Genomic DNA, 24,900 nt, shown 5'->3' on the forward strand with positions numbered 1-24,900 from the left:
CTATCATCTGTCACAGGGACGTACCCTTCATTTCCCACTTAAAGTTCACTTACAACCATTTGTCTGTTAGTATTATGCACCTTAAATGAGGAGATTCTATACCTGTGAATGGATTTTTGCATTTCAGCCTGAGGCCTGATACATACATTTCAGTTTGCAGGACATCAAAATGTAATACTCATATTATGGTCATGTGCTATATATTTAAATATGTTTAATTAAAAGATTTTTTCCCCATTTTGTTCACTTTTAATCCAGTGATTTGTTTCATCTGATTCGTATCAAATAGCATAAAATCCAAAGTGGCTTCAGATTTGCGTTATCATGATTGAAATGCAGCCAGCTATCTTCATGTGCTTCATTATCTTGGACACTGGGAAAACTAAAAACTGTGTCTTTTTAAGTTGTATTATGAGCCATCATGGACTCTGTGGAACACAACCCTTTTTTCATTTCTGAGCTTGTGGCGCCCTCTTCTGTATGACACAGGTAGAAGATCCTTAACTGGACAATGTAACTTGTCACAGTAAAGTGCTATACTGTCCAGTATATACTGCAAAATGTATGTATTTCATTTGTGTATCTGTATATTCTTTTTGTAGCTACACTAGTAACTATAGCATGTAAACAAAGTGTAACAGTTTAGTACAATGCACTTTGTATAGTAATTTTTAAAAAACTAATGTGTTAAGTGTTGCACTAAATACTAATTCATCATTCATATTTCTCGTTTATATATATATCTGAAACCTTTTTGCTATATAAATGAAGCTGGTTTATTTACTGTCTTTCCAGACTTTCTATTGCTTACACTGACACCTCAGGTGTACTAGTAGTTTCTTTGCTCTTGCAGTCACCTGTATACCTAAATTCACAACCTTTGAACTTCTGAAGACTTTCTCAAACAAAAGTATTCTGGGCTACAACAGCTTCTGTGCATTGTGCAGTAAATTCATAAGAAATGTTTACATGGTAGTGTTACAGTACATCTTTATTAGAAAGTAAAGGTATTGCAAAAAAATCAATGTTCATTATTGTTTTTCATGGAATGCAAAACAAACTGTTTAAAACAAAATTGCTCAAGTAATGTAATACATAATGACAAACGTAAAGGCTTGTATTTCAAACATCAGATCAGTTTATGAACAAACATTAAAAAAATCTAAATTTCAATATTCAGTACTTGAAAATATATTAAGTACAAGACAGAGAGACACTGTATGTAAGACATTGTTCAGCAAAGCACAGTAGTTGTATCAATAATGTAACATGCAGGTTCAAAGGTAAAATATACATAAAACATTGCAAATTCTTACATAGATGTTCAAGTGCACTATTTTTATCCAAAAGTAAATGTATCATAGAATCAGTTATGAAGATTATTTAATTTCATGGAACAATATGATTAAACTGCTTACATAGTAATACTGTTTTGTTAATTATGCACATAACAAAAGGTAATAGTTGAATACTTTTTTCAAATGTCCGATAATTTCATATGAAACATTTCATTTTTCATTGTTTAAAAATGACTTAAATATTTATATTGACTTACAAATTTTAATCCAACGCATTTTTAAGAGTTTTGATTTAAAGGTTATACTTGACAAATACTTTCCTTTACAAAAAGTGGCATCAATGCAATGAACAGAGCCAAAGATACCCACAAAAATGTAATGTAGCATCACAATTACAAGTATCTCAATCACTTTTGAATTACTTGTATACAAGGCTGCTTTCAAGCTTTAGTTAATGTCAAGTGCAAGAGGGCCTCTCATCGAAAAGCCAATTAAAAAGGACACTTTTGACCCCTCAGCATACCCACTAAGCTGCGATTGAAACATTGGATTGACTTCAATCTTCAGATCTGGGATACAAGTATCAGCCAGTATGAACTTGCCCTTCACCTCGCCAGTGACTCTGCAAAGGAGCTCCTCCACCTTCTTCTCTTTCCATAGCTTGCCATTTTCCCACATGGAGATAAACTGACCCTCCTCAGCCATACTACACCTTTTGATTTCCCCGAGGTGTACCAGTCTTTCATAGCCCCGCTTTTTCCCTAGGAAGAAATGGACAATGGGCCTCTTGCCAATGTACACTTCCTTCATCTCTGTGTGATAAGATGTCCTCATCTGTAAGATGTACTTCCCTAAACTTCTACATGGTGGACCATTCTCCTGTGGCCACAACAGCACAACTGCAATGAACAGCAGCGGCAGATTTTCACTTAATGGAATTTGCTCACGCAAAACTTTGTCAAGGAGATCAATTAGTTTCGGGTATCGCTGAATGCGTGTTGATTCCAGTTTGATGCGACTTAACACAACATTGACATAGATGTAGTTGATCTTCTCCTTCACAGTCTGAGATGCACCTACAAAATCATACATTCTGACAATCTTCTCCAACTTTTCAGCTGAGGTGTCATTTGAGAGATAGTTCAGAATCCCACAGTAGGTATCAGCTTTTTGCTTCTCCAGGAATTGTCTTGCTTCCAGTAGTTGCAGCATGTTACACATGGTTTTATTCTTCAAAAGAGATGTGGAATCTGTCTTGCAGAAAAGATTTGCATACTGTTTGAAACATCTGAAAAGCTCATTTTGGGCTACTTGCTCCCGACTGTCTTTCATCCCAGATCTGGAACCCAAGTTCACGTAGAAATTGTCAAGGAAGTCGAAGTTCATCTTCATCCTATATTTGAGGTTGTAAAGTACATCCTCAAACTGTCTGAGAATGATGTAGTAAGTCCTGTGTTTGGTATTCCTTGGATCATATCTCTCTGCATCCTGTAGTTTAATATCTCCAGATAGAACCCCACTCATGATGTCATGGCGGACATTTTCTGAGGAAAATACAGGTGTCTTTCCCAGTACTTCAATGAGAAGTACTCCTACCTGAATTTCTCCCAGACACCCTGATGTATTAAAAGGGCAGTTGTCCATCTTGGATTGTAGTCGCTGAATTGACTCTTTCTTTGCAAGGCTCTGTGTTTCCTTGAATGCATCTATTGCTGACTGAGCCACTTTGAGAAACATGTTCAACTTGTCAGCAGTAATAGGCTCTTCCTTGCAGTTTGTAATAGCATTCTTCAGTTCATGCTTGATAACTTGTGCTGATGTGTCTGCCATGTATGAGCTATCTTTGGAAAGATCTCTTGCACTGCGTGCCCAAAATTTTGCCTCTGAGAAATCCTTCTTTTTCAGGTAATAGTACCTGGCTAGTAACTGAGAGACGACGGCATCTTTGTCAAATCTTTTTGATGCACTCAACAGTATCATCTCTTCTTGTCCTGGCGTTTCACTTGCAATGTCTTGAATTAGTGGAGAGAACTGAGATTCCTCCTCCACTGAATAATATCTCTTCACCAAAATGTGGTGAACATCTTGCAGGAGTTTGTCTTTGCCTTGTGTGCTTTCATAAAGCTTGTCTGTGGTCAGCAGAAGGTCAGTAATCTCAGCTTTGCTCATGGTGTGTGTTGTTGTAAGTTCCTGCAAACACTGACTTGCAATACTTGAATGGATCATTGTCACAGCCTTGTGTACAACTTTACTCTCAACTGAGCTGCTGGCAATTAAAGTGGAAAATTTCCCAAATCCTTCTTCAACTTTGATGGTTCCACAAAATGGTTTGGGTTGTAGACCAAGGACTTCCTCACACAGAGAGACAGAGAGAGAGGCACTCTTGCAGTACACATTCAACAGAACTAAAACAGCCAGGAGTTGTGCATGTTTCTGATTCTTGTTGAAGCTCTTCAGGGTATTGCGGACCACACCCTGAATATACTCTTGTTTAAAGTTCTTCTTCATGATCATGAAACCATAGAACGTTTCAGCATTCTTGTGTGTTTTCTCTATTTCTACAAGTTTTTGCTCAAACTGTTTCTGCTCCATTTCAGACAGCTTATTTCCAATGAACACAGTGTCTCCAGTTGATTCAGTCAGTTCAGAAGACTCTGACCTCATGCAGTTGAGGAGAATTACCTGTGCAGACTTAGACTGAATGTCTTTCTTCACACATTCTTTTTCAATGAGTTGCTGCAAGTCACTCACTTTTTCCATATCATCAAAGTCATCTATCATCAGTAGAACAGGGACTCGTGGTAATTGCTCCTCATGGTCATACATTAAAAGTTTTACCACTTGCTCAGCTACTTCAGCAAAGTCTGCGTTGCTGTCTCTAAGGACTGCACAACGGAATTTGTCCCGGAGAGCCCATAACATATGCATGGCCAAAGTTGTCCCACCACATCCAGGTACATGCATGAGGTTGAACAACACACAGGCTTTCCTCAGGGAGCACAAATCTGGTATCACTGTGTTCATTATGAAGTCAAACTTGTCTCGTTTAATGAACGGTGTGGATCCAGGCTGCTCTGAGAAATAGAAATTCCACCAGGACACTTTTCCTCCTTTGTAGAAGTTCTCCTCAATAGCAATTTTGTCCTCATTTCCTCCTTCACATTGGTTCATGCATAGGATCTCTAAAGTACTCAGGCTACGCTCCACTTTCTTCTCCAGAAGCACTTGGCTTCCCCCACCACAGGGTAGGAATCGGCTGGATCTACGATTTTTTGACAAAAGACTAAGGACAGTGCCATTGACTTCAGCAAAGTTGAGTTCATATATGCATCTACCAGAGATGTCAATTCCACAGCGAGCCTTAATTAGGTCCTTCCAGGACGTAAATGCTTTTTCATTGTCACAGATACAAAGGATTTGCTCTGTGCCTCTGAGTTCCTGCCAGAATGTACTGAAAGTCTCAACAAGTGGGTCCATCTTCTCACTAACTGTTGACAAAAGTAAGAAAATGACAAGGAATCTCTTGTTTGGAAGCACATCTTTCCGGCACAAGAATGAAATCACATCTCGAATGGAGGCTCCCTTGTCCATCAACCACTCATCTATATCTGAAGGTGCCTCATCCTTGATACCGCCATTGCAGAATACCCAGCTGGTGTTTCGAGTCAATTTCAACTTGTTTGCAATGTCCTCAACACCCTCTGTGATTTTATACTGTGCTGGTAAATGGACACTTACTGTACTCTGCTGTTCAAAGTGCCTCTGCAATCCACATTCAGCTGATTCTGGATCAAAGTCCAAAACAGCTGTTGGGTTGAGTTCTACAAGAAATCCCAGTGATTCCAACTGGATTGAATGTGACTTGTTAGTTACTATTACATAACACTCAAAGTGTGACTTGTCTAAAGAGAGGGATCCACCAGTTATCATCTGACTTAATCTAGAGCCTTGATTACTGCTTTTTATCACACTGAGGTGCTTCTCTTCGGCTTGTTTTCGGAGTTGTGATCGTTGTGCCACACTGTCAACAAACTGGTTGTACTCTTCCATGGGTTTGGCAAATGTGGTTGTTGCGAGGAGATTCCTGCTGCTACCGCCATCTCGGACATAGAATTGTTTTGAGGGTTTTGTTTCAGTCTTGTCTGCTTCTCTACCTTTTGCTTTTTTCTTGGCTTTTTTTGTATCCATGTTGAAGGTGTGATAGATGTTTTCTTCACAGATCACAGACTCAGGAACTATGTCTACTTCAATCACATAGTTGTCAGATGATGTCATATTCTTATTGAGAACACCAACAAATCGAGGAGGTTTGATGCACATTTGAGCAGCCTGTTTGTGTTTATACTCAAAATAGCCATCAATGGCAGATTTTAGTTCATTTGCATAAGCCTCTTTGTCCTCAACAGACACTCCCAACACTTGACCATGGGTGAACTCTGGCTTGTCCCCTATACCAAAATGTATGGTGCCATTGGTGCGGCTATTCATGCAGGCAGCTGCAAAGCGAATAACCTCATCAGTGAACTTGCTCATTCTAGTTTCATCTGTTGTATTTGTGAAACCTTTATACTCATGGCAGGGTTCAATGAAGTCTGAGGCACCTGATTCTGTAATATCAAGAATGCTGCTCTCCATGTATCTATATGTATCATGGTACCTATAAAATGGATAGGGCTTGCAGGGTCCTCCAGGTTGGTTTCTAAAACTTTTTGGTTCCTCTTTCTTTAACCTCACTACCTCATCTCTGGCATGAATGATAAGTTTTGCAGGTCCAAATTTCACACCCATTGCATGTAAGTCTGTTGTTTCTAAAATCAAAAGACTAGGCCCATTAATGTCCTGCAGAAACAGTATTTCTGCAACTCCTTCATCCACACCGTTCACCTTCAGAGCCCATTCTCTCACTTGATGTTTACTCCAATCCTTGATGTCAGGTGACAGGTCCTCCTCCTGAATAAAAAATAAAAAGTGTTGTTTTATTGTTACACATTTTCTACTCAAATTACTGTACACATAATTATTTGTTGACCACATTTAATGTTGAAGTATTAGGTATAGTAATGCACAACTACTTGAAGTGGTTTGGTACGTAGGAAGTAAACCACCTTTACCAAGTTGTGCTAGTTTGATAACTAAAGTGTTTTGATCTGATGTAAAAACCTGTTTTATTGTAGCTTCCAATTAAATGGATTGCAGAATGTATAGAATCAGCTTCTCTTAAAATGTGGATTATTTCAATTGTTATTTACCTTCTTTTCCCCTTGATCTGCCATAACAGTGTTGGTTCCTTCTTCACAACCGTAGATCACTAATGATACAAACATAAGATAAGAGCAATTCACAATAGAGGACTAGACACTCTACTCACTGTAACATAAAATGAAACAGATTTCAGCTTTACCTTCATTTTTCCTGATTATCCATGACAACTGGCTCACCGTTCACAAATGTAGACCTTTAAGGCTGAAAGTAAGAAAGAAAGTAGAAATAAGTGTTCAAGTGTAGTCCTTACCTAGTATCCAGACAGTTACACATCTTTTGTTCTTCAGGCTCTGTGCTTCAGAACACTCAATTTGAAATAAAGTACCAGGGACTACATTAAAGTGCCAAATCTTAGCTTAAATTTGAGTAGGTTAACACCAATATAGAAAGAACTGTGTGGAAGATATAGCCCTTTTAACACACAGTGCCCAAAGTTAAACGTAATTGGACAGACACACATATAGTCAAACAAAATCACCATATTTAATATTTTGTGGAAGGTTTGCTGAGGATAAATGGTGTGAATCATATGGCCTTACATGGTGCTATGACCTTCACAGTCACCAGATCTCAACCCACGTGAACACCAGTGAGTTAGACAGTGTTCACTACCTTCATCATCAAAAGACCAAATGAGGGAACATTTTTTGGAAGAATGGTGTTCATCCCTCAGTTCAAGCTCCCAAAACTTGGAGAATGTATTCGACAAGGAGCACTGAAGCTTCTGGTGGCTCATGGTGGCCGACACCATAGTAAGACACTTTTTATTCTTTCCTTTAAAGGACCAGTGTGTAGAATTTAGTGGCATCTAGCGGTGAGGTTGACTATCGCAACCAAATGAATACACCTCCCCTCACCCCTCCCCTTCCAAAGGTTTAGGAGAACCTAGTGTGGCCGTGAAACTCACAAAAAACCCAAAAGGCCCTCTCCAGATCTAATGTTTGGTTTGTCTGTTCTGGGTTACTGTAGTGCAACATGGAGGCCTCCGTGGAAGGAGACCCATTCCCTATGTAGATATAAAGGACTCATACCAAAGTAACAAAAACACAGCTATTCTTAGGCCCTGTTTACACCTGGTATTAACATGCTTCTCGGGTGATCCAATCACAAGTGGACAGCTTTTGGTGAGTCTGTTTACACCTGGCATTAACATGCGTCTCCACATGCATCCTGAGTGACCACATGTGATCGGATCTCACTTCCCCGCTCTATATAGTGTAGGCTATATACACCAACAACATGAAAGAAACTAACATTTTACTATACACAGATGTTAAGTAATGTGAGTGAATATTTTCTCATTTCAAGTATAATGAGGGCTGCATTTAAAAATAAAATACATAACAGAGAGCTTTTGAAAAAAGGTGCATCCTAAAATAAAGTGGATTGATCATATTGGGCTCTTAGATCGTTTATTTTCTGTGGCTTCAGTTCATATCATTTGAGTGGGTTTGTTTGCTAAAAGGACTTGTGCTTATGTGAGACTTACTGGTTTTGAGCGGCCCATGGGAAGTAGCCTAAGAGTCTGTCAATTCTTCATTGAAAGCTTTATTTTCACTGTCTACTTGTCTACTTTTTCCAGAACGCCATGTGAAAATGTGAAAATCTCGAGCTGAGCTGACAGTAAAAGGTGACGTGAAAACACTGCAGACCACTGATTGGTCAATCCCTCATCTGAGAATAAAGTCAGAATTCTGAGTGTAGTCTCAGAACTCAAATTTTTCACGTGTCCCTAATCCTCTTCCGTACTCCCCTCTCTCTCCCTCCCTCCCTTTCTCCTCAGCTGCTGTGCTTGAAACAAAGCATTCACACATGAGGAAAAAACAACAAATATTTGTCCTGTTGTTCTTTGTATTTACTTTGTTTGTATTTACTTTACTTTGTATTTACCAACAATTCATTTGTTGGATGTAATGAATGAATGAAAAAGAGAAACATGTTAATAGTATCTCAGTGAGTATCAGCCCTGATGCAGCTTACAACTTACTCATAACTAAGTGTTAGTTGAGAGAAAAGTAAATTATAGGCTTTAAGGCTTAAACAATGAATTAAACGATTATGTGTTTCTCAGAATAGTTGCATATTAATTTTCTCTCTATTAACTTTTAATCATTGCAGCTCTTCATATATGTGTCATGTGTGATGCATTAGGTGCAGTGAGATGAACTCTCAGCTCTATGAGGAAATCGCTGCTTGCAGGCTACAGGCTGAGATTAAAAAAATAAAAACAACAGGAAGAAGCTGTAACACTAAAATATCTGCGCAGTAGACGATTTCAACATACTAGTTAGGCTATAGCAAAGACAACTGTCTGAATATAACGTTGTCATTAGAGTTAAATCAGACTGATTATGAAACAATTCAATGCCAAAATAAGTTTAAATCCCAAAAGATTTTAAATCGGGTTTACACACAAAACAAATCCCTGCAAGTCGAGTGCAAGAACAACAATCATCCACCGAGCTGGACCCCATCAGAAAACAGAGAATATAATGTTCAGATTGAGGCTCTCTCGTCTCACACTGCTCACATAAAAAACTACAGACATGTAGTCTGGACTACACTCACCCATCCCGGACTAAATGTGGATCTTCTGCGCAGTCTGTTGTCCTCGGTATTTAAGGATCAGGTCTTTGCCGTCTGATGCGGAAGACTTTATACCATCAGGTGGGCGGATTCTTCAGGAGAAATGAAACTCAGGCAAGACATTGTGTGTGTGTGTGTGTGTGTGTGTGTGTGTGTGTGTGTGTGTGTGTGTGTGTGGTCTTCCTAGTGAAACTGAAATGAAACCGACGGGAGATAAAATCAGTCAGTCATCCTTGTTCGTTGCAGAGGTGCATCCCAAATTTGAGCCATAGCTGATGTAATCCCTGGGACACACTCGATGCGTGAGCAGCGCGTGTGCGTCGCGGAACCTCCGCCTTTTCATTTCGGCGCCATGTTAACAGGCTAGGGCAGCCACACAGCCTGCTGCGTCGCGTCACCTAGAGATTCGAGGTCTCGTCTATTTTCTCCGCGTGACGCGCGCGGTTCTCTAGACACACACGCGCTGCGCACGCGTTGCTCACGCATCCAGTGTGTCCCATGCGTAGCTTCAGCATTCAGAGTTAGACAAATCAAGAGAGTATCTTCCAAAGTTGGTCTTTTTAGTATCTACAAAATTCCCTCTTTGTGTGACTGTGATAGTTACAGTAGGGGAGAACGGGGTAGAGCGAGTCAGTGGGTAAAACGAGCCACCCCCTTTATCTAGGTAACCATACACAAAAGTAATCATTTGACCACAAATTAAGAAAGTATAGTTCACATCTTCCACTCAGGCACATGGACAGAGTGGTCAGCAAAACAGAGCAAAAAAAAAGATTTTTGTCATGCCAAGTGAATTCATCATGTTGCTAAAGTTATCAGTCTTGTATTTTAATTAACATAGATATGTTTTAGACAATATTACATGTTAGTTTAAGTCAGTGTAAGCTACAAAACATATATAACTGTGGATCTGAACCACTGTGTGAAACAGTTATGTCAGTATGGAGTTTGTGGGGTAAAACGTGATGTTTTGTGATGTTGGGGCAAGTTGAGTCAATGGTTCAATTTACCCCCAAAAATTATTTTCTGATATTTTAGAGACTAGTGACACTGTTCATATTCATGTTTGATCCCTGTTACGAGTGTTACAATGTTGATGAATAAATACCTAATTGCTGATTAATGTTAAGTTTAAGCCACACACAAACATGCTGTACATATAGATGGGTGACAAATTAAAGGAAAAAACAACATAAAGTGTCTACGTAAGGTATTGGGCCACCACATGCTGACCGTACAGCTTCAGTGCGCCTTGACATCGATTCTAGAAGTCTCTGAACTCTACTGGAGGGATGAACACATTTCTTCCAAAAGATATTCCTCACTTGGTGTTTTGATGATGGTGGTGGAGAGTGCTGTCTAACACGTCAGTCCAAAATCTCCCATAGATGTTCAGTTGGGTTGAGATCTGGTGACTGTGAAGGTCATAGCATATGATTCACATCATTTTCATACCCATCAAACCATTCAGTGACCCCTCGTGCCCTATGGATGGGGGCACTGTCATCCTGGAAGAGACCACTCCCTCTAAGGGGACAAGTGGACCCAAACCATGCCAACAAAATGCCCCCCAAAGAATAACAGAGCCATCAGATCCCCTCACTGTAGGGGTCAAGCATTTCGACCTGTACTGGTTTTTCCTTTAATTTGTCACCTGTCTGTATACACAAAAACACATTAACACACATATTATTTCTGTAGCATTAATTGTTGGCATTAATAAAGTTCAAAATAAACATTGTTCAATATTCCCATTAATGGGAATATCCCTCTTTAATGAACATGGCAGCGGTGGCACCCTGAGAGACACACGCCACGCCAAGTGAGAAGTTCTTACAAAGAATAAGCAATATCTGGCTAAACAACATTGACTTAAAAAAAAAAAAAGTTAAATCTGGAGCACTTGGCAGACATATCAACTCATAGAGAGAACATGAATTCAGACATTGGGTCGTTTTTGGAACTGCTGATATTACCATCCGACATGGATTCACTAACCAGTACACCTGCTCTTTTTTTATTGTGACCTTTGCCTTTTTTTAAAAAATTTTCTTCAATTTTTGAATTTAATCATGTAATACCTATATCATTTGACATGTAACAATTTACTCTTGATTTTTTATTTTTTATAATTCTTTAAAAATACCCGTCATTACCATCAGGAGTTGCGTAACTAGGTGTTACCACAGTTACGTTGCGTAACTAGGTGTTACCACTGTTACGTTGTGTAACTAGGTGTTACCACAGTTATGTTGCGTAACTAGGTGTTACCACAGTTACGTTGCGTAACTAGGTGTTACCACTGTTACGTTGTGTAACTAGGTGTTACCACAGTTATGTTGCGTAACTAGGTGTTACCACTGTTACGTTGTGTAACTAGGTGTTACCACAGTTACGTTGCGTAACTAGGTGTTACCACATTGCATATCAGACATGGGTTGTGCTAGTTTTGAAGTCAAGGTGTTTACCATCTTTGTTACAGTATTGTTGTTGTAGAAAAAAAAAAAAAGCTGTCTGAGTGCATGTCAGGTCACTTGAACTTTGGTGAACTCTACAGGTTCATGTCAGGTCACCTGAACTTAGATGAACTCTCTGCACCTGTGAATGCAGCTGTGCCCAGGTTCAGGTCAGGTCACTTGAACTTTGGTGAACTCTGTAGGTTCATGTCAGGTGACCTGAATTTAAGTAAACTCTTTGCACCTGCGAGTGCAGCTGTGTGCGGGTTCATGTCAGGTGACATGACCTTTGGTGAACTTAGAAACTGGTTTTGTCTGACTAGGCTAGGCTAGATGCATGCCACACCACGTGTAGCCCCTGTCGTGGTTTTGCGAAGGGGCATATAAAGCAGCGCTTCTTGTTGTCTACGGGCTCTCATACACCATAGTGGAGCTTCCTGTTACTAAAGAGCTTCAGAGCAAAGATAATTATAGATCTCAATTTTTGGTGCATTTTTGCAATTTTTTTGTGAAAACTGGTGAAAGTTGGCGGTGAGCAGAAAATCGGTGCCTGGTGGTAACTGTAGAACACCAGACATTGAGAGTTTTTAAACGGTCAATGTCAGCCAGTTACCAAATTTAGAATTTAACATGTACTGGTTACCACCATGTGTCTGCATGAGTTTACCCGCCAATGGCACCATACATTTTGGTATAAGGGACAAGCCAAACGTCACCCCAGGTCAAGTGTTGGGAGTGGCTTCTGAGGGCAAAGAGGCTGACACAAATTAACTCAAATGTGCAAGAGGATACGGTTTGTGGTGCAACTAGGACCCAAGGAGGCCAACCGACAAGTTGTGGAGGTGGTACAGATCCCCTCAGTCAAAAGGTCATGTGCAGCATTTGCATGCTGAAAGGCTTCAGTGAAGAGGTACATCTAACGCCATGTCTACAAAGAAGGCATAGTACGATCAGCATGTTTAGTAGAGCGGTAGCAAGTGCTCCATACACCTAATAAAGTTAAACACTTTGTTGCCAGTGTTTGAGGTCACCTAGCTAAAACTAATGCAGTCTAATACAACAGTTCTGTAAACAAATCCTCCATTTATGGAGATGATATCCACTTTTATTAAAACGTTTTCAGTGATGTTTCAAATCTGTAATCATTTTGTGGGCTCCTGATTGTACTACTGTGGAAATGTATTGTACTATACTGACAGGGATTTCTAATCTTGTTTCCAATCTTTGTCTCTTCCAGGATGACTATGTCCCAATTCACAGGGCATGAAGGGTCACTGAATGGTTTGAGTATGAAAATGATGTGCGTCATATGCTATAGTCTTCGCAGTCACCAAATCTAATCTCAATGGAACACCTGTGGGAGATTTTGGACTGACATGTTAGACAGCACTCTCCACCACCATCATCAAAACACCAAACAATCAATGCTAAGATGCATTGAAGCTGTTCTGGCAGCACGTGGTGACCCAACACCTTAATAAGACACTTTATGTTGGTTTTTCCTTTAATTTGTCACCTGTATGTAGTTCAGCAGTACCACAAACTCAGCCTCCAAAATGACATACAGTTGAATTTAAAACAGTTTCAACAAAAACTGAACATTATAACCTTGATGAAGTGAAGATTTACTGCAGCTGTATTAGACTGCATTAGATTTAGGTAGGTGGACATGATACACACTGGCAACAAAGTTATTGGCAGTTACTATTTGTATTGTTTATTCAAGTAATTCAGCTGCCATTTACAAGAAGTGCTATCCTGCAGACTAATTTGTCTTTCTGGAGAAAGTCGCCTTATTTTCTTTTCATTTTACTTAGATTATCATTGAAAACCTGGACCTGGACAGCTGTCACCAAGTTCTGCAGACCTGAATGACACAGGACCCCAGCCTCACTTCCGATGTCCTTGCCATCAGGGATGGAGACAGACAAGCACCTAATCCACTTACCATCCCAACACAATCTCAGTGGTATATCTGCCAGAAGTGTAGGGACATGCAAATAGACACCATACAGTTTCATTATGGAATAGCATTGTGAACATTTGTCTTTGTATACATTTTTACTTCTCCCATATGTATAATTTTGACTGATTTGTTTTCACTTTGTTTTGCACTACATTATAATAAATGTTTGTACCTGTCTTTGTTATCTAATGTTTCATAATACTTGTTTTGGCTAAAGAACACATATTGTACCTACTTTCTGGCACCATCAAAAAAAACCTTTAATGCAATGCAGTGCAATACATCATTACAGCACAGGGTCAGCCAGAACTGGAGTCTTGAGGCCTCAAAAACTGTTTTGCATTGAATTGGTTTTATCACATTGCACTGCCTAAAACTTATAACTATGTGTCATAACATTTCCAAAGCTAAATATATATAAATCCAAAAGCATGACAATATGCTGCAAAACTTTATTTTGTATTACTTACTATAGAGATAATTCCATTTAAATGTGTATTTACTAGGAAGAATTACCAACTACAACCATGATAAATAAAATGTCAAACTTTAAAATAACATACTGTTTAAGTAGCGCCCATCTCCTATCAAGGTTATCTTTTCTTTTCATTTGCCAGGTTGATTGTGTTGGGACTTAGTAGGAGCACTTTTGGTTATTAGCAATAATTAACCATTATCAAAGATAATGATTAGTTATTAAAAATCAATAAAGTTATTAATGTAAATTAATAACAACGGGGCACCGCCCTGAGATCAGAGACCAATAACCAAACAGTGGAAACAGTCTCAAAAAAGGGGTGTTAACTTTAAGAATGTCATTATCTGAGATACATTAACATTCATAAGGTGAACAATGAAGGTTTGAATTCAAGCACTGAGCCCGTCAACAAACTGTTATCACAGTATGTGTGCAAACAATCACAAGAAACTTCTCTTTTAATGCACAACAGTTTATTAAATTAGCAGTACTGTCATACAACTACACTAAAGCAAGCAATCAAACAGCAGCGGTTAACAGCAAACCATACAGCACTAACAGAGATGTGTGTGTGTGTACAGGGGGGTTGTGAGAGAGGAAGGAGGAGGAACAAGATGGTGGACGTGTGCCACGTGGGGTTCATCCTTTGCACATGTCATATGAGGCCCAACAATTGGAAGGCTGCCGTTCTGGTCAACTTCTGGAGATTATCGTGTGGTAACTGTGTCAAAACAGCAACAACAACAAAAAAGATTAGGAAATAGTAGCCTGATTACAAAAACATGCATGACAGGTGTATCTGTATCTGGATTTTCAAATTATTATTTTTTACAGGAACATTGTTAAAAAATAGTTTGCAGTTTCAGCAAACAAGAAAAAGAATCTTAGTTTCATGTTTTCTACATGAAGAAAATCTGCTATTCAGATCTGTCTGGTAAAAGTGAATATTTTTTACGTGCCATTCTGGTTTGTTTAGTTGTGTTGCTCCAGTTAAGTATGTCAGTTTACCTGTCTCAAGTCTCCTGCTGACTTTATGCTCCAGGAGCTTCTCTGTGGTCAAGGCTGGAATTTCACAGATGAACCTGAGCTGTCGTGGGTCTGAGGTATGCATCACTCTCTTTCCGGGATTCCCTTTGTCATCAGCTGTCTTCTCAAGATGGGGCTCTGCAGGTCTGGCATGAAACTGTAGTCCTTTGGAACTGTGACAGTATATAAAGCTCCATCTACTGGACTTTTGGTTCCAGACTTACCTAAAGAAAAAAAAAGATAAAACAACACAACAAATTGTACATGTCTTTTGATCTGTAGTAGTTTTTGCACTAGTTGTAATTGTAATTGTAAAGACATGTAAATCAGTGGTTTAGTAAGGTAATTAGGTTTAACATACAGCAAATGCCATCCCTGTTTTTCCATTGCTGGCCAGTGGACATGATGGTTATAATCCAGGCTTCATACACAGGTGGGCTGAAGGAGAACCTCTTGGAAGTGTACATCAAGATGTGGTTGTGAAATGACTCCAGTTCTGCAGTTGATCTACATGTAGTACAAAAGGCAAATTACAAAACACTTTAGACATATTTTCTCTAATAGATGAAGTATAAAATACATTATTTCTTCACCTGATATGTCCAAAGTGAACCATGCGACTGTGGACACTCACTTCATTACTAAAAATGCATAACTATTTACTTACCCAAAAGGCAAAACTTTTCCACATCCCTCAGCCACAGATCAGGGTCCTGTATTGTTCAGTTCAGATGTTGCCGTGGCTCTCAGGCAGTGGTGAAGTGGTGGCAGGTGACATGGTGCAAAACACAATGACTGAAATCAGACAAACAATTTGGGCAAAATAAGAAAGACAGTTCAAAAAGTAATGTGACAGTCAATATCAATAAATATTAAAAATCAATAAAGGCCGATATCTGCAATAGTAAGACTTGAACCAAACCAACCCTATTCCCAGTTGTTGCAGTAGAACATTTTCTGCCAATTCTTCAGTTTCAGACAGAATGTCTTCAGACGCACAGGTCAACAAGGGACTCAGGACAATCTCCTAGGTTTCGTTGTTAAAACTGGATGGAAACAATTAGAGAGTTTTAAAAAAACTCAGGATTGCAGAACCAATCCAAAGTCTTTAGGGCAGCCCTACATATTGAGGCTGTGACGTGCAGTTCACTACAGAGGAGAAGGAGGGAGAGCATCATTTCTGGTAAGACGTGTCAGGGAGATCTCCAATTGTCTGGTATCGCTAGACTGGGATGTCTTCATTTTTGTAGTAAGTACACACCGAGTGTAATTTATAGCATAGGCTTAAACTTGTTATACTGTATGTGCTAAGATGCAATACCTCAATGCAAGGGCTGACATCATGTCTACAGTAGAGATAACACAGCTGCATAGCAAACACCACACAACAGTCTTGCATGATACTTGTCACAGCTTGTATTGCGGGGCAGTTTGTAAATATAGGCAAGGAAATTATTCACACAGACATGCTATGATTTGCTATTACAAACACTGCATACCTTTCAATTAAACAGCTATTCTGTTTAATTGAATTAATTGATTAATTGAATTAATCTTTCTATTCAGATCTGTCTGGTAAAAGGGAATCTGGTTTAGGTGTCCTGCTGGTTTGTTTAGTTGTGTTGCTCCAGTTAAATATGTCAGTTTACCTTTTCCAAGTCTCCTGCTGACTTGTTGCTTCAGGAACTTCTCTGTGGTCAAGGCTGGAACTGCAGAGATGACCCCGAGCTGTCGTGGGTTAGTCTAGATGTTGCTGTGGGTCTCGGGCAATAGTCCATGGCAGCAGGTGACATGGTGAAAAGCACCAGTCCACAATGAGTGAAATCATACAATTTGGGCAATTTGGTCAAAATAAGAAAGATAGCTCAAAAAATAATGCATCAGTAAATTTCCCCATGACATTCACTCAAGATTTCTGATATTCCATAGTAATGGGCATATTCTATTACTATGGAATATCATAATAATAGAATATGTCCTTATGTTATGACCTGGCACGGGGAAGTAACATGAATGAAGGGAAACTGAACTAGATAAAACAGAGGTCTGAGGTTGAGGTCACTCTGGGAAAAGTCATCAAATTTGAAGCTGGAAAGAGATCATTTAGGGGGTTTTCTCTGCTGTTAAACATTGTGGCAGGAGATCAATTTGACCCTTAAGATGACATACACTGGCCTGCTAAACCATGCAATGTCATGTTTCATCAACTAGAAATACCATCAAACCACAAATGTCTCCACTGAGACCCCAAGCTTGCAAAGGGATTACAGTAAATAACCAAAAGCTGCACAAATAGTGACTATACACCACAAAAACTACAGCTAACAAGCACAAATACGCATTCAAGAAACTGTCACCCAAACTAAAGCACCTTCAGTGCAATATACCCCTTTAAGTACCAAACAATGTGCAGACTGCAAAAGCAGAGCTATGCAATAAACAAAACTCACACAAGCAAAAGATCAACAATGGCATCTAAATTACTAGCCTCACACAAAGTTACATGGGTTAAATAAGTGAAACAGCTTTACTTTGAATGCTCAACATTAAACCACAAATATCTTAACTACAGCTCATTCACACAAAAAGCAAGCCACACAAGTCATCATAGGTAACCACATGCTACTCTTAAGACAGGATTTTCTACTCTGGAACTAACCCAGTTCCCTAGCTACCTGCAGGATAACTACCTTACTTTACCTATTTATCTTCAGTGATGCACACGGGCACGCCATGGGCCACCCCAGGGCTATCACACAAAAATAATAAAGTGGTGCTGGTCTCTCCAGCACCCGCCGGCTTACTCAACTGGGCAAGTTCAACAAACTACCTCATGTGGCTACATATAGATGACCTCATTAACTAACCAGTAACTAAAGGATTATGTTTACATACCGAATGTGCCCCCATTATTACGTTATGGCTGGTTCGAACATAATAATAACAACAAAAATAAATAAAATAATAATAATAATATAATTAATCATTCTTGTTGTGTTGACAAATTTGACCAATTTGACAAAAACTAAACCTAAAGGCATTTTCTTTATCTTTTATTTTAGTTAGTTTTGTAAGTACACTATCATTTTAGTTACTTTTTTTTCTGAAGTTTTTATTTTTTTATCTCTATTTCAGTTAACTGAAATGTTTCTTCACACCTAGCTTTAGTTTTGAGATTAGCTGTAGATGTAAAAACCTTTGTATTAACGAATTTTCTGTTTTCTGTTCCCTAGCTTTGGCCTGCTTTAAATCCTTTAGCTGATAGTATGTAGATTGTAGTTGGGCAATGCTGTAATTATCCTCAAATCTTTTAATGCATTCAATAGCACCCCCTCTGCCAACTCTGGAGTATCCCTTTGAATATGTTGAATTATTAGAGAAAACTGATCTTTTTTTCCCACATTAGCCTGTTGTTCCAATGGTAGGACAGACTTCAGTCTCTTGGGAAAAGAAAAACAATGAGGGGCTATAGAGTATGGATGGATGGAAGAATGGAACTGAGATTGATCCACCACTGAATGTCTCTCCACCAAAATGTTAATAACATCTTGCATGAGTTTGTCTTTGCCTTCTGTGTTCTCATAAAACTCATCTGTCATCAAGAGTAGCCTCACTATGTCAACTATTGTCATCTTGTGAGTTGATGTAATTTCCTGCAAACAGTACTGCGCAAAACTTGGATTGATAATTTCCACAGCCTTGTATACTACCTCACCCTTAACTTCTCTGCTGGCAATTAAAGTGGAAAATTTCCCAAATCTTTCTTCAACTCTGTCAGTTCCACAAACTGGTGTAGGTTGTAGACCAAGAAATTTGTGACAAATGGAGCTGGAGAGAGAGGCACCATTGCCATATACATTCAATAAAATTAAAACAGCCAGGAGTTGTGCATGTTTCTCGTTCTTGTTAAAGCTCTTCAGGGTGTTCTGGACCACACCCTGAATATACTCCGGATTTAAGTTAATTTTATTGACCATGAAACCATAAAACGTTTCAGCATTCAAAAAGTGTTTCTGCTCCATTTCAGACAGCTTATTTCCAATGAACACAGTGTTTACAGTTGATTCAGTCAGTTCAGAGGACTCTGACCTCATGCAGTTGAGGAGAATTACCTGTGCAGACTTAGACTGAATGTCTTTCCTCACACATTCTTTTTCAATGAGTTGCTGCAAGTCATTCATTTTTTTCATATCATCAAAGTCATCTATCATCAGTAGAACAGGGACCCGTGGTAATTGCTCCTCACGGTAACACATTAAAAGTTTTACCACTTGCTCGGCTACTTCAGCAAAGTCTGCGTTGCTGTCTCTAAGGACCGCACAACGGTATCTGGACCGGAGAGCCCATAACATATGCATGGCCAAAGTTGTCCCACCACATCCAGGTACATGCATGAGGTTGAACAACACACAGGCTTCACTCAGAGAGCACAAATCTGGTATCACTGCATTCATTATGAAATCAAACTTGTCTCGTTTAATGAACGGTGTGGATCCAGGCTGCTCTGAGAAATAGAAATTCCACCAGGACACTTTTCCTCCTTTGTAGAAGTTCTCCTCAATAGCAATTTTGTCCTCATTTCCTCCTTCACATTGGTTCATGCATAGGATCTCTAAGGTACTCAGGCTACGCTCCACTTTCTTCTCCAGAAGCACTTGGCTTCCCCCACCACAGGGTAGGAATCGGCTGGATCTACGGTTTTCTGACAAAAGACTAAGGACAGTGCCATTGACTTCAGCAAAGTTGAGCTCATATATGCATCTATCAGAGATGTCAATTCCACAGCGAGCCTTAATTAGGTCCTTCCAGGATATAAATGCTTTTTCATTGTCACAGATACAAAGGATTTGCTCTGTGCCTCTGAGTTCCTGCCAGAATGTACTGAAAGTCTCAACAAGAGGGTCCATCTTCTCACTAACTTTCGACAAAAGTAAGAAAATGACAAGGAATCTCTTGTTTGGAAGCACATCTCTCCGGCACAAGAATGAAATCACATCTCCAATGGAGGCTCCCTTGTCCATCAACCACTCATCTATATCTGAAGGTGCCTCATCCTTGATACCGCCATTGCAGAATACCCAGCTGGTGTTTCGAGTCAATTTCAACTTGTTTGCAATGTCCTCAACACCCTCTGTGATTTTATACTGTGCTGGTAAATGGACACTTACTGTATTCTGCTGTTCAAAGTGCCTCTGCAATCCACATTCAGCTGATTCTGGATCAAAGTCCAAAACAGCTGTTAGGTTGAGTTTTACAAGAAATCCCAGTGATTCCAACTGGACTGAATGTGACTTGTTAGTTACTATTACATAACACTCAAAGTGTGACTTGTCTAAAGAGAGGGATCCACCAGTTATCATCTGACTTAATCTAGAGCCTTGATTACTGCTTTTTATCACACTGAGGTGCTTCTCTTCAGCTTGTTTTCGGAGTTGTGATAATTGTGGCACACTGTCAACAAACCGGTTGTACTCTTCCATGGGTTTGGCAAATGTGGTTGTTGCGAGGAGATTCCTGCTGCTACCGCCATCTCGAAAAAAGAATTGTTTTGAGGGTTTTGTTTCAGTTTTGTCTGCTTCTTTACCTTTTGCTTTTTTCTTGGCTTTTTTTGTGTCCATGTTGAAGGTGTGATAGAATTTTTCTCCACAGATCACAAACTCAGGAACTATGTCTACTTCAATCACATATTTGTCAGATGATGTTATATTCTTATTGAGAACACCAACAAATCGAGGAGGTTTGATGCACATTTGAGCAGCCTGTTTGTGTTTATACTGAAAACAGACATCAATGGCAGATTTTAGTTCATTTGCATAAGCCTCTTTGTCCTCAACAGCCACTCCCAACACTTGACCATGGGTGAACTCTGGCTTGTCCCCTATACCAAAATGTATGGTGCCATTGGTGCGGCTATTCATGCAGGCAGCTGCAAAGCGAATAACCTCATCAGTGAACTTGCTCATTTTAGTTTCATCTGTTGTATTGGTGAAACCTTTATACTCATGGCAGGGTTCGATGAAGTCTAAAGAACCTGATTCTGTAATATCAAGAATGCTGCTCTCCATGTATTTATACGGATCATGGTACCTATAAAATGGATAGGGCTTGCAGGGTCCTCCAGGTTGGTTTCTCACTTGATGTTTACTCCAATCCTTGATGTCCCGTGGCCGGTCCTCTTTCTGACTCTAAAATAAAAAGTCTTATTAAGTTATTTTTCCTCATGTTTAACTCAAATTACTGTGTACTTAATTATTTCTTGATCATATATAATGTTGAAGTATTAGGTATAGTAATGCGCAACTACTTGAAATGTTTTAGTACGTAGGAAGTGAACAACTTTTACAAAGCTATGCTAGTTTGATAACTAATGTGTTTTGATTTAATGTAAAAAAAACTGTTTAATTGTAGCTTCCAATTTAATGGATTGCAGAATATATAGAAGTAGCTTATCTTAAAATGCAGATTATTTTAACTGTTATTTACCTTCCTTTCCGCTTGATCTGCCATAACAGCGTTGGTTCCTTCTTCACAACCGTAGATCACTAATGACATAAGAGCAATTTGTCACCAGTCATTGTATTCTGAGTCCTTGCATTTTCTGAATTTTTAGTGATTAAAAGTTCTCGTTCTGCACACGCTTTCAAAGTGCTTTGTGGAAAGGTCAAATTGAGTTATTTTTTTCTTTTTTCAGATTTTTATTTCCACACATAAAAAATAAAAAACAAAGAAATGCATGAAAGACAAAAAAATATACATCAAGTGAAATTTTATTTTTAAATTACAATGATAGCGAGCTCTTGATAAATTGCACTTTCCATATCTGTACACCGCTATATCTGAGGGAATACCAGCCATGTTTAATTTTGTAAAAAGGAAGGTGAAGATGATCAACTTGTCTGGCATCATAAGAATGAACTACTTACTTACATTGATTAAAAAAAAAATCTGTAATCTTGGAAATTCCATATTGCCATTATAGTGGCCACTATAGAAACAAACTGCTAAATCAGCAAATTGCCATAGACCATTGCTGTGGCAAACATTATGACATGTGAGTCCCAAATAATACTAATAATGGCTCAATGCTTTTGACTAGGTGTGCTAGTCCCTGAGCCTCGGTGGCATGCTGGCTGTTAGTGCTTTTTTTTTGTGAAAATCGGTATCAGTCTGATCGGCCAAAATTGAGCAGAAGTCTGCTACCTGACGAACACTGAAAACACCTTAAATCGTGTTGTGGCAGAAATTAGATTATATGCTGGGTTATTGCCAGTGTATTGCAAGCCCGGTGGCCCTAAGGACCCCCCCGCTGGGCCTAAGCATCGGGGATTAGGCCTATTTTTTAAAAATGTATTTTTAAACTGCAGCCTGTGTCTCTTAAATTGCATCCACGTTTCCCTCACTTGCGTCTTTTCCTTGAGTCTTAGTCCCTCCCACCTGAGATGCGAGCGGAGGAGGCAAGGAGGAGACACGAGAAGAGGCAACAGGCATTTAACAAATATATGCATCCTTGCTCATAGCTCCTCTGGCCAGCCTCCTCTCTCCTCGCTCCTCTCTCCTCCAGATGGGGGCAGGAGAACGGAGGAGAGACGAGATGAAGAGTTATGAAATAATGAAATGAGAAGAGCCCAAAGTCTCGCGCAAGCTTTAGGAGGGCTGGGCGCCAAGTTAACTGGCACTTGGCACGAAAAATGCTGCGCTCGGCGGGCAGGATACTCTGGAGCAGCACAGCACTGTTTTTATACAGTCTATGGCAGCACTGTAGTTCAGTCAAGGATAAGGACGGTGACACTGGACAGTGACACAAGCAGCCAAGAACTCAGGCTGGTCAGGAAACTGACCTGCCCCAGCCCATAGGCAGCTCACCACTCACAGCGCACTATAGTATACTGATGAAGTTTCTCCCTGAATTTAAACGATTAAGGGTTGTACTGAATATTACTATGAAACAATTCAATGCCAAAGTCGCAAAAATAAGATTCTCTCGTTTCACACTGCTCACATAAAAACTACAGACATGTAGCATACACTTACCTTTTCCGCACAAAAAGGGGTTTAGATGCTAAAGGCAGTCCGCTCTCTCCTTTGCCTTAAACTCGTCTGACAGACCAACCTACCTTATATGTAACCACAGGTCAATCACATCTCTCCTCCTCCAGGATGCACATGCAAAAAACCTGTTCCACCAGCGTGTTGACCTTCTGAAACGGAGGCTTATTTCCATATTTTTTATTATCTTTAGATTATGTTATATTGTTTTGTGTTATTGTTCTGTCTTACAGCTAAGTGAACAATAGATAGTTGTATTTTTGCCTCGTGAATGTTTCACTGCTGGATCAGCTAATTAAAGTGAGCTGTGAGATTTGGCCTTCAACTTCTACTCCTCAGTAAATAGAGGCAGAGAGGAAAACTGCCAAAGGAAGAAACATAGATAAGGTTATGAATGGACAGAAGGAATATTGTGCAGTAATTAAAAGACACCTGTTAGGATGACGAATATGGGTTGTTCTGTGACGAGATGCTTGTATGTACAAATACCAAAACTGAACTTCATACAGTATCTCTTCCAGCCTAGCAAACTGGGGGATCTGCATTTGTAAATGTGTATTCTGGATATTTCAATAAATCTCTGAAAGACAACTTGCTCTCTGGGAATTCATCTTAAATATCCACCACATTTGTACAAAACCACCTGCTGATGTGTGGCAGAATACCCCAGATTGCAGGGGCTGGGTTTGTTCATTTATGTGAATCAAATAAGTTGTTAAACTGCAGTCATTTAGCTGAAGTTTGGTAGGGCCACACCTCACTCACTCTCCTTCCTTCAACACACCGTAGCCTCCCCAAGATTTGCATATCAGAGGCAGGGAAGAGACATTTGTGAGTCCAATAAGCTGCTCAACATAACATTTCTTCCCAAGCTACAGCTATAACAATATTCCCAGACAAGAAACATAATAAATGTGATTAAAAAAATAATTCTCTGCCTAATTAGATTTACAACCTGTGAATCAAAGATAAAGGGACTCTCCTCTCTCTTTAAATACACACAGCAGCCCTGATGACATTCTAAATGAAATCCATACAAACATAGTTATGATAAATAAGCGGCTTTTTTCATCATTTTCATTTGTGCTTTACATATTTGCATAAAGTCACAAGCACAACACCACCAGGATTCATTGCAGGCCATACCTCTTGCTCTGAACATTTGTAGCTTGAATTTGAATATGAATTTGATGATGCTGGGGAGAAGTGTCTGTTTGATCTTTTATAAACACACGGTCTACATGACCGTGGACTGCTTTGCATGTACAGCATTCACATAAAACAGTTGGGTAATGCTTTAGATCACGGCCCGCAACATACAGTGTTATTATAAATACATGTCTGTACAAGGGAACAAGATGTTAGTTTACAGAATAAGGGGGTAACAATCTGGGAACTTAAAAATAATTTATACAGCAGGTATTTTTAATGGGTATCTATTCTAATATTACAAGGTACAGAACCTACTGAACAACAGTCTGGCATTTGGGGGTAAAATTATAAGAGAATTTATACTGATAGTATTTTATAACTGTATCTATTCTGATATGACAGGATACTGTATGACCATTACAGAGCAACAAAGCTGAAAGTCCATGACAGTTACACTGTGACATATAATCATCTACACCTGCCTTGGCTGTTTTCAGTTCAGCTGTATTTACTGTAGAAACCTTCTCATAAAAAAACAGCTTTTCTACATTCTGTACTCAAATTTATAAAGTGCTCCAGAACTTGTTACACCATCTTCCGCCAAACTTCCAGCTTTGTTGCTCATTAGTT

At 39.3% G+C, this 24,900-nt stretch overlaps 2 protein-coding genes and 2 long non-coding RNA genes across 4 annotated transcripts; 1 reads left to right on the forward strand and 3 right to left on the reverse strand.

The window, feature by feature from the left end:
• Window positions 1-978: 978 nt before the first annotated feature.
• On the reverse strand, window positions 979-9,259 carry LOC121906814 (sterile alpha motif domain-containing protein 9-like). The gene is made up of 4 exons (XM_042425952.1): window positions 9,129-9,259; window positions 6,700-6,761; window positions 6,548-6,606; window positions 979-6,248 (listed from the first exon to the last, which is right to left on the reverse strand). The coding sequence occupies exons 3-4, from the start codon at window positions 6,569-6,571 to the stop codon at window positions 1,746-1,748; spliced, it is 4,527 nt and encodes a 1,508-aa protein (XP_042281886.1). The 5' UTR covers window positions 6,572-6,606; window positions 6,700-6,761; window positions 9,129-9,259; the 3' UTR covers window positions 979-1,745.
• A 3,603-nt stretch (window positions 9,260-12,862) lies between these two features.
• LOC121906816 lies at window positions 12,863-13,752 on the forward strand. The gene is made up of 2 exons (XR_006098739.1): window positions 12,863-12,902; window positions 13,420-13,752. It is a non-coding gene; the product is annotated as an uncharacterized LOC121906816 (long non-coding RNA).
• Window positions 13,753-14,516: 764 nt separating this feature from the next.
• LOC121907180 lies at window positions 14,517-17,993 on the reverse strand. Its single transcript, XR_006098808.1, has 6 exons — window positions 16,722-17,993; window positions 15,999-16,118; window positions 15,740-15,867; window positions 15,434-15,579; window positions 15,055-15,296; window positions 14,517-14,767 (listed from the first exon to the last, which is right to left on the reverse strand). It is a non-coding gene; the product is annotated as an uncharacterized LOC121907180 (long non-coding RNA).
• A 98-nt stretch (window positions 17,994-18,091) lies between these two features.
• LOC121907179 (sterile alpha motif domain-containing protein 9-like) lies at window positions 18,092-21,632 on the reverse strand. Its single transcript, XM_042426592.1, has 2 exons — window positions 21,556-21,632; window positions 18,092-21,257 (listed from the first exon to the last, which is right to left on the reverse strand). The coding sequence occupies exons 1-2, from the start codon at window positions 21,622-21,624 to the stop codon at window positions 18,327-18,329; spliced, it is 3,000 nt and encodes a 999-aa protein (XP_042282526.1). The 5' UTR covers window positions 21,625-21,632; the 3' UTR covers window positions 18,092-18,326.
• Between the last annotated feature and the right edge of the window lie 3,268 nt (window positions 21,633-24,900).

This window comes from Thunnus maccoyii, chromosome 11 (genome assembly GCF_910596095.1).
Source record: "Thunnus maccoyii chromosome 11, fThuMac1.1, whole genome shotgun sequence".
Taxonomy (NCBI): domain Eukaryota; kingdom Metazoa; phylum Chordata; class Actinopteri; order Scombriformes; family Scombridae; genus Thunnus; species Thunnus maccoyii.

Coding starts and splice junctions, on each gene's coding strand:
- LOC121907179 (XM_042426592.1), bottom strand. CDS start 21,624: ATGTCATTAGTGATCTACGGTTGTGAAGAAGGAACCAACGCTGTTATG. Junction 21,258..21,555: donor CAGATCAAGCGGAAAGGAAG/GTAAATAACAGT, acceptor TTTTTATTTTAG/AGTCAGAAAGAGGACCGGCC.
- LOC121906814 (XM_042425952.1), bottom strand. CDS start 6,571: ATGGCAGATCAAGGGGAAAAGAAG. Junction 6,249..6,547: donor CAGATCAAGGGGAAAAGAAG/GTAAATAACAAT, acceptor TTTTTTATTCAG/GAGGAGGACCTGTCACCTGA.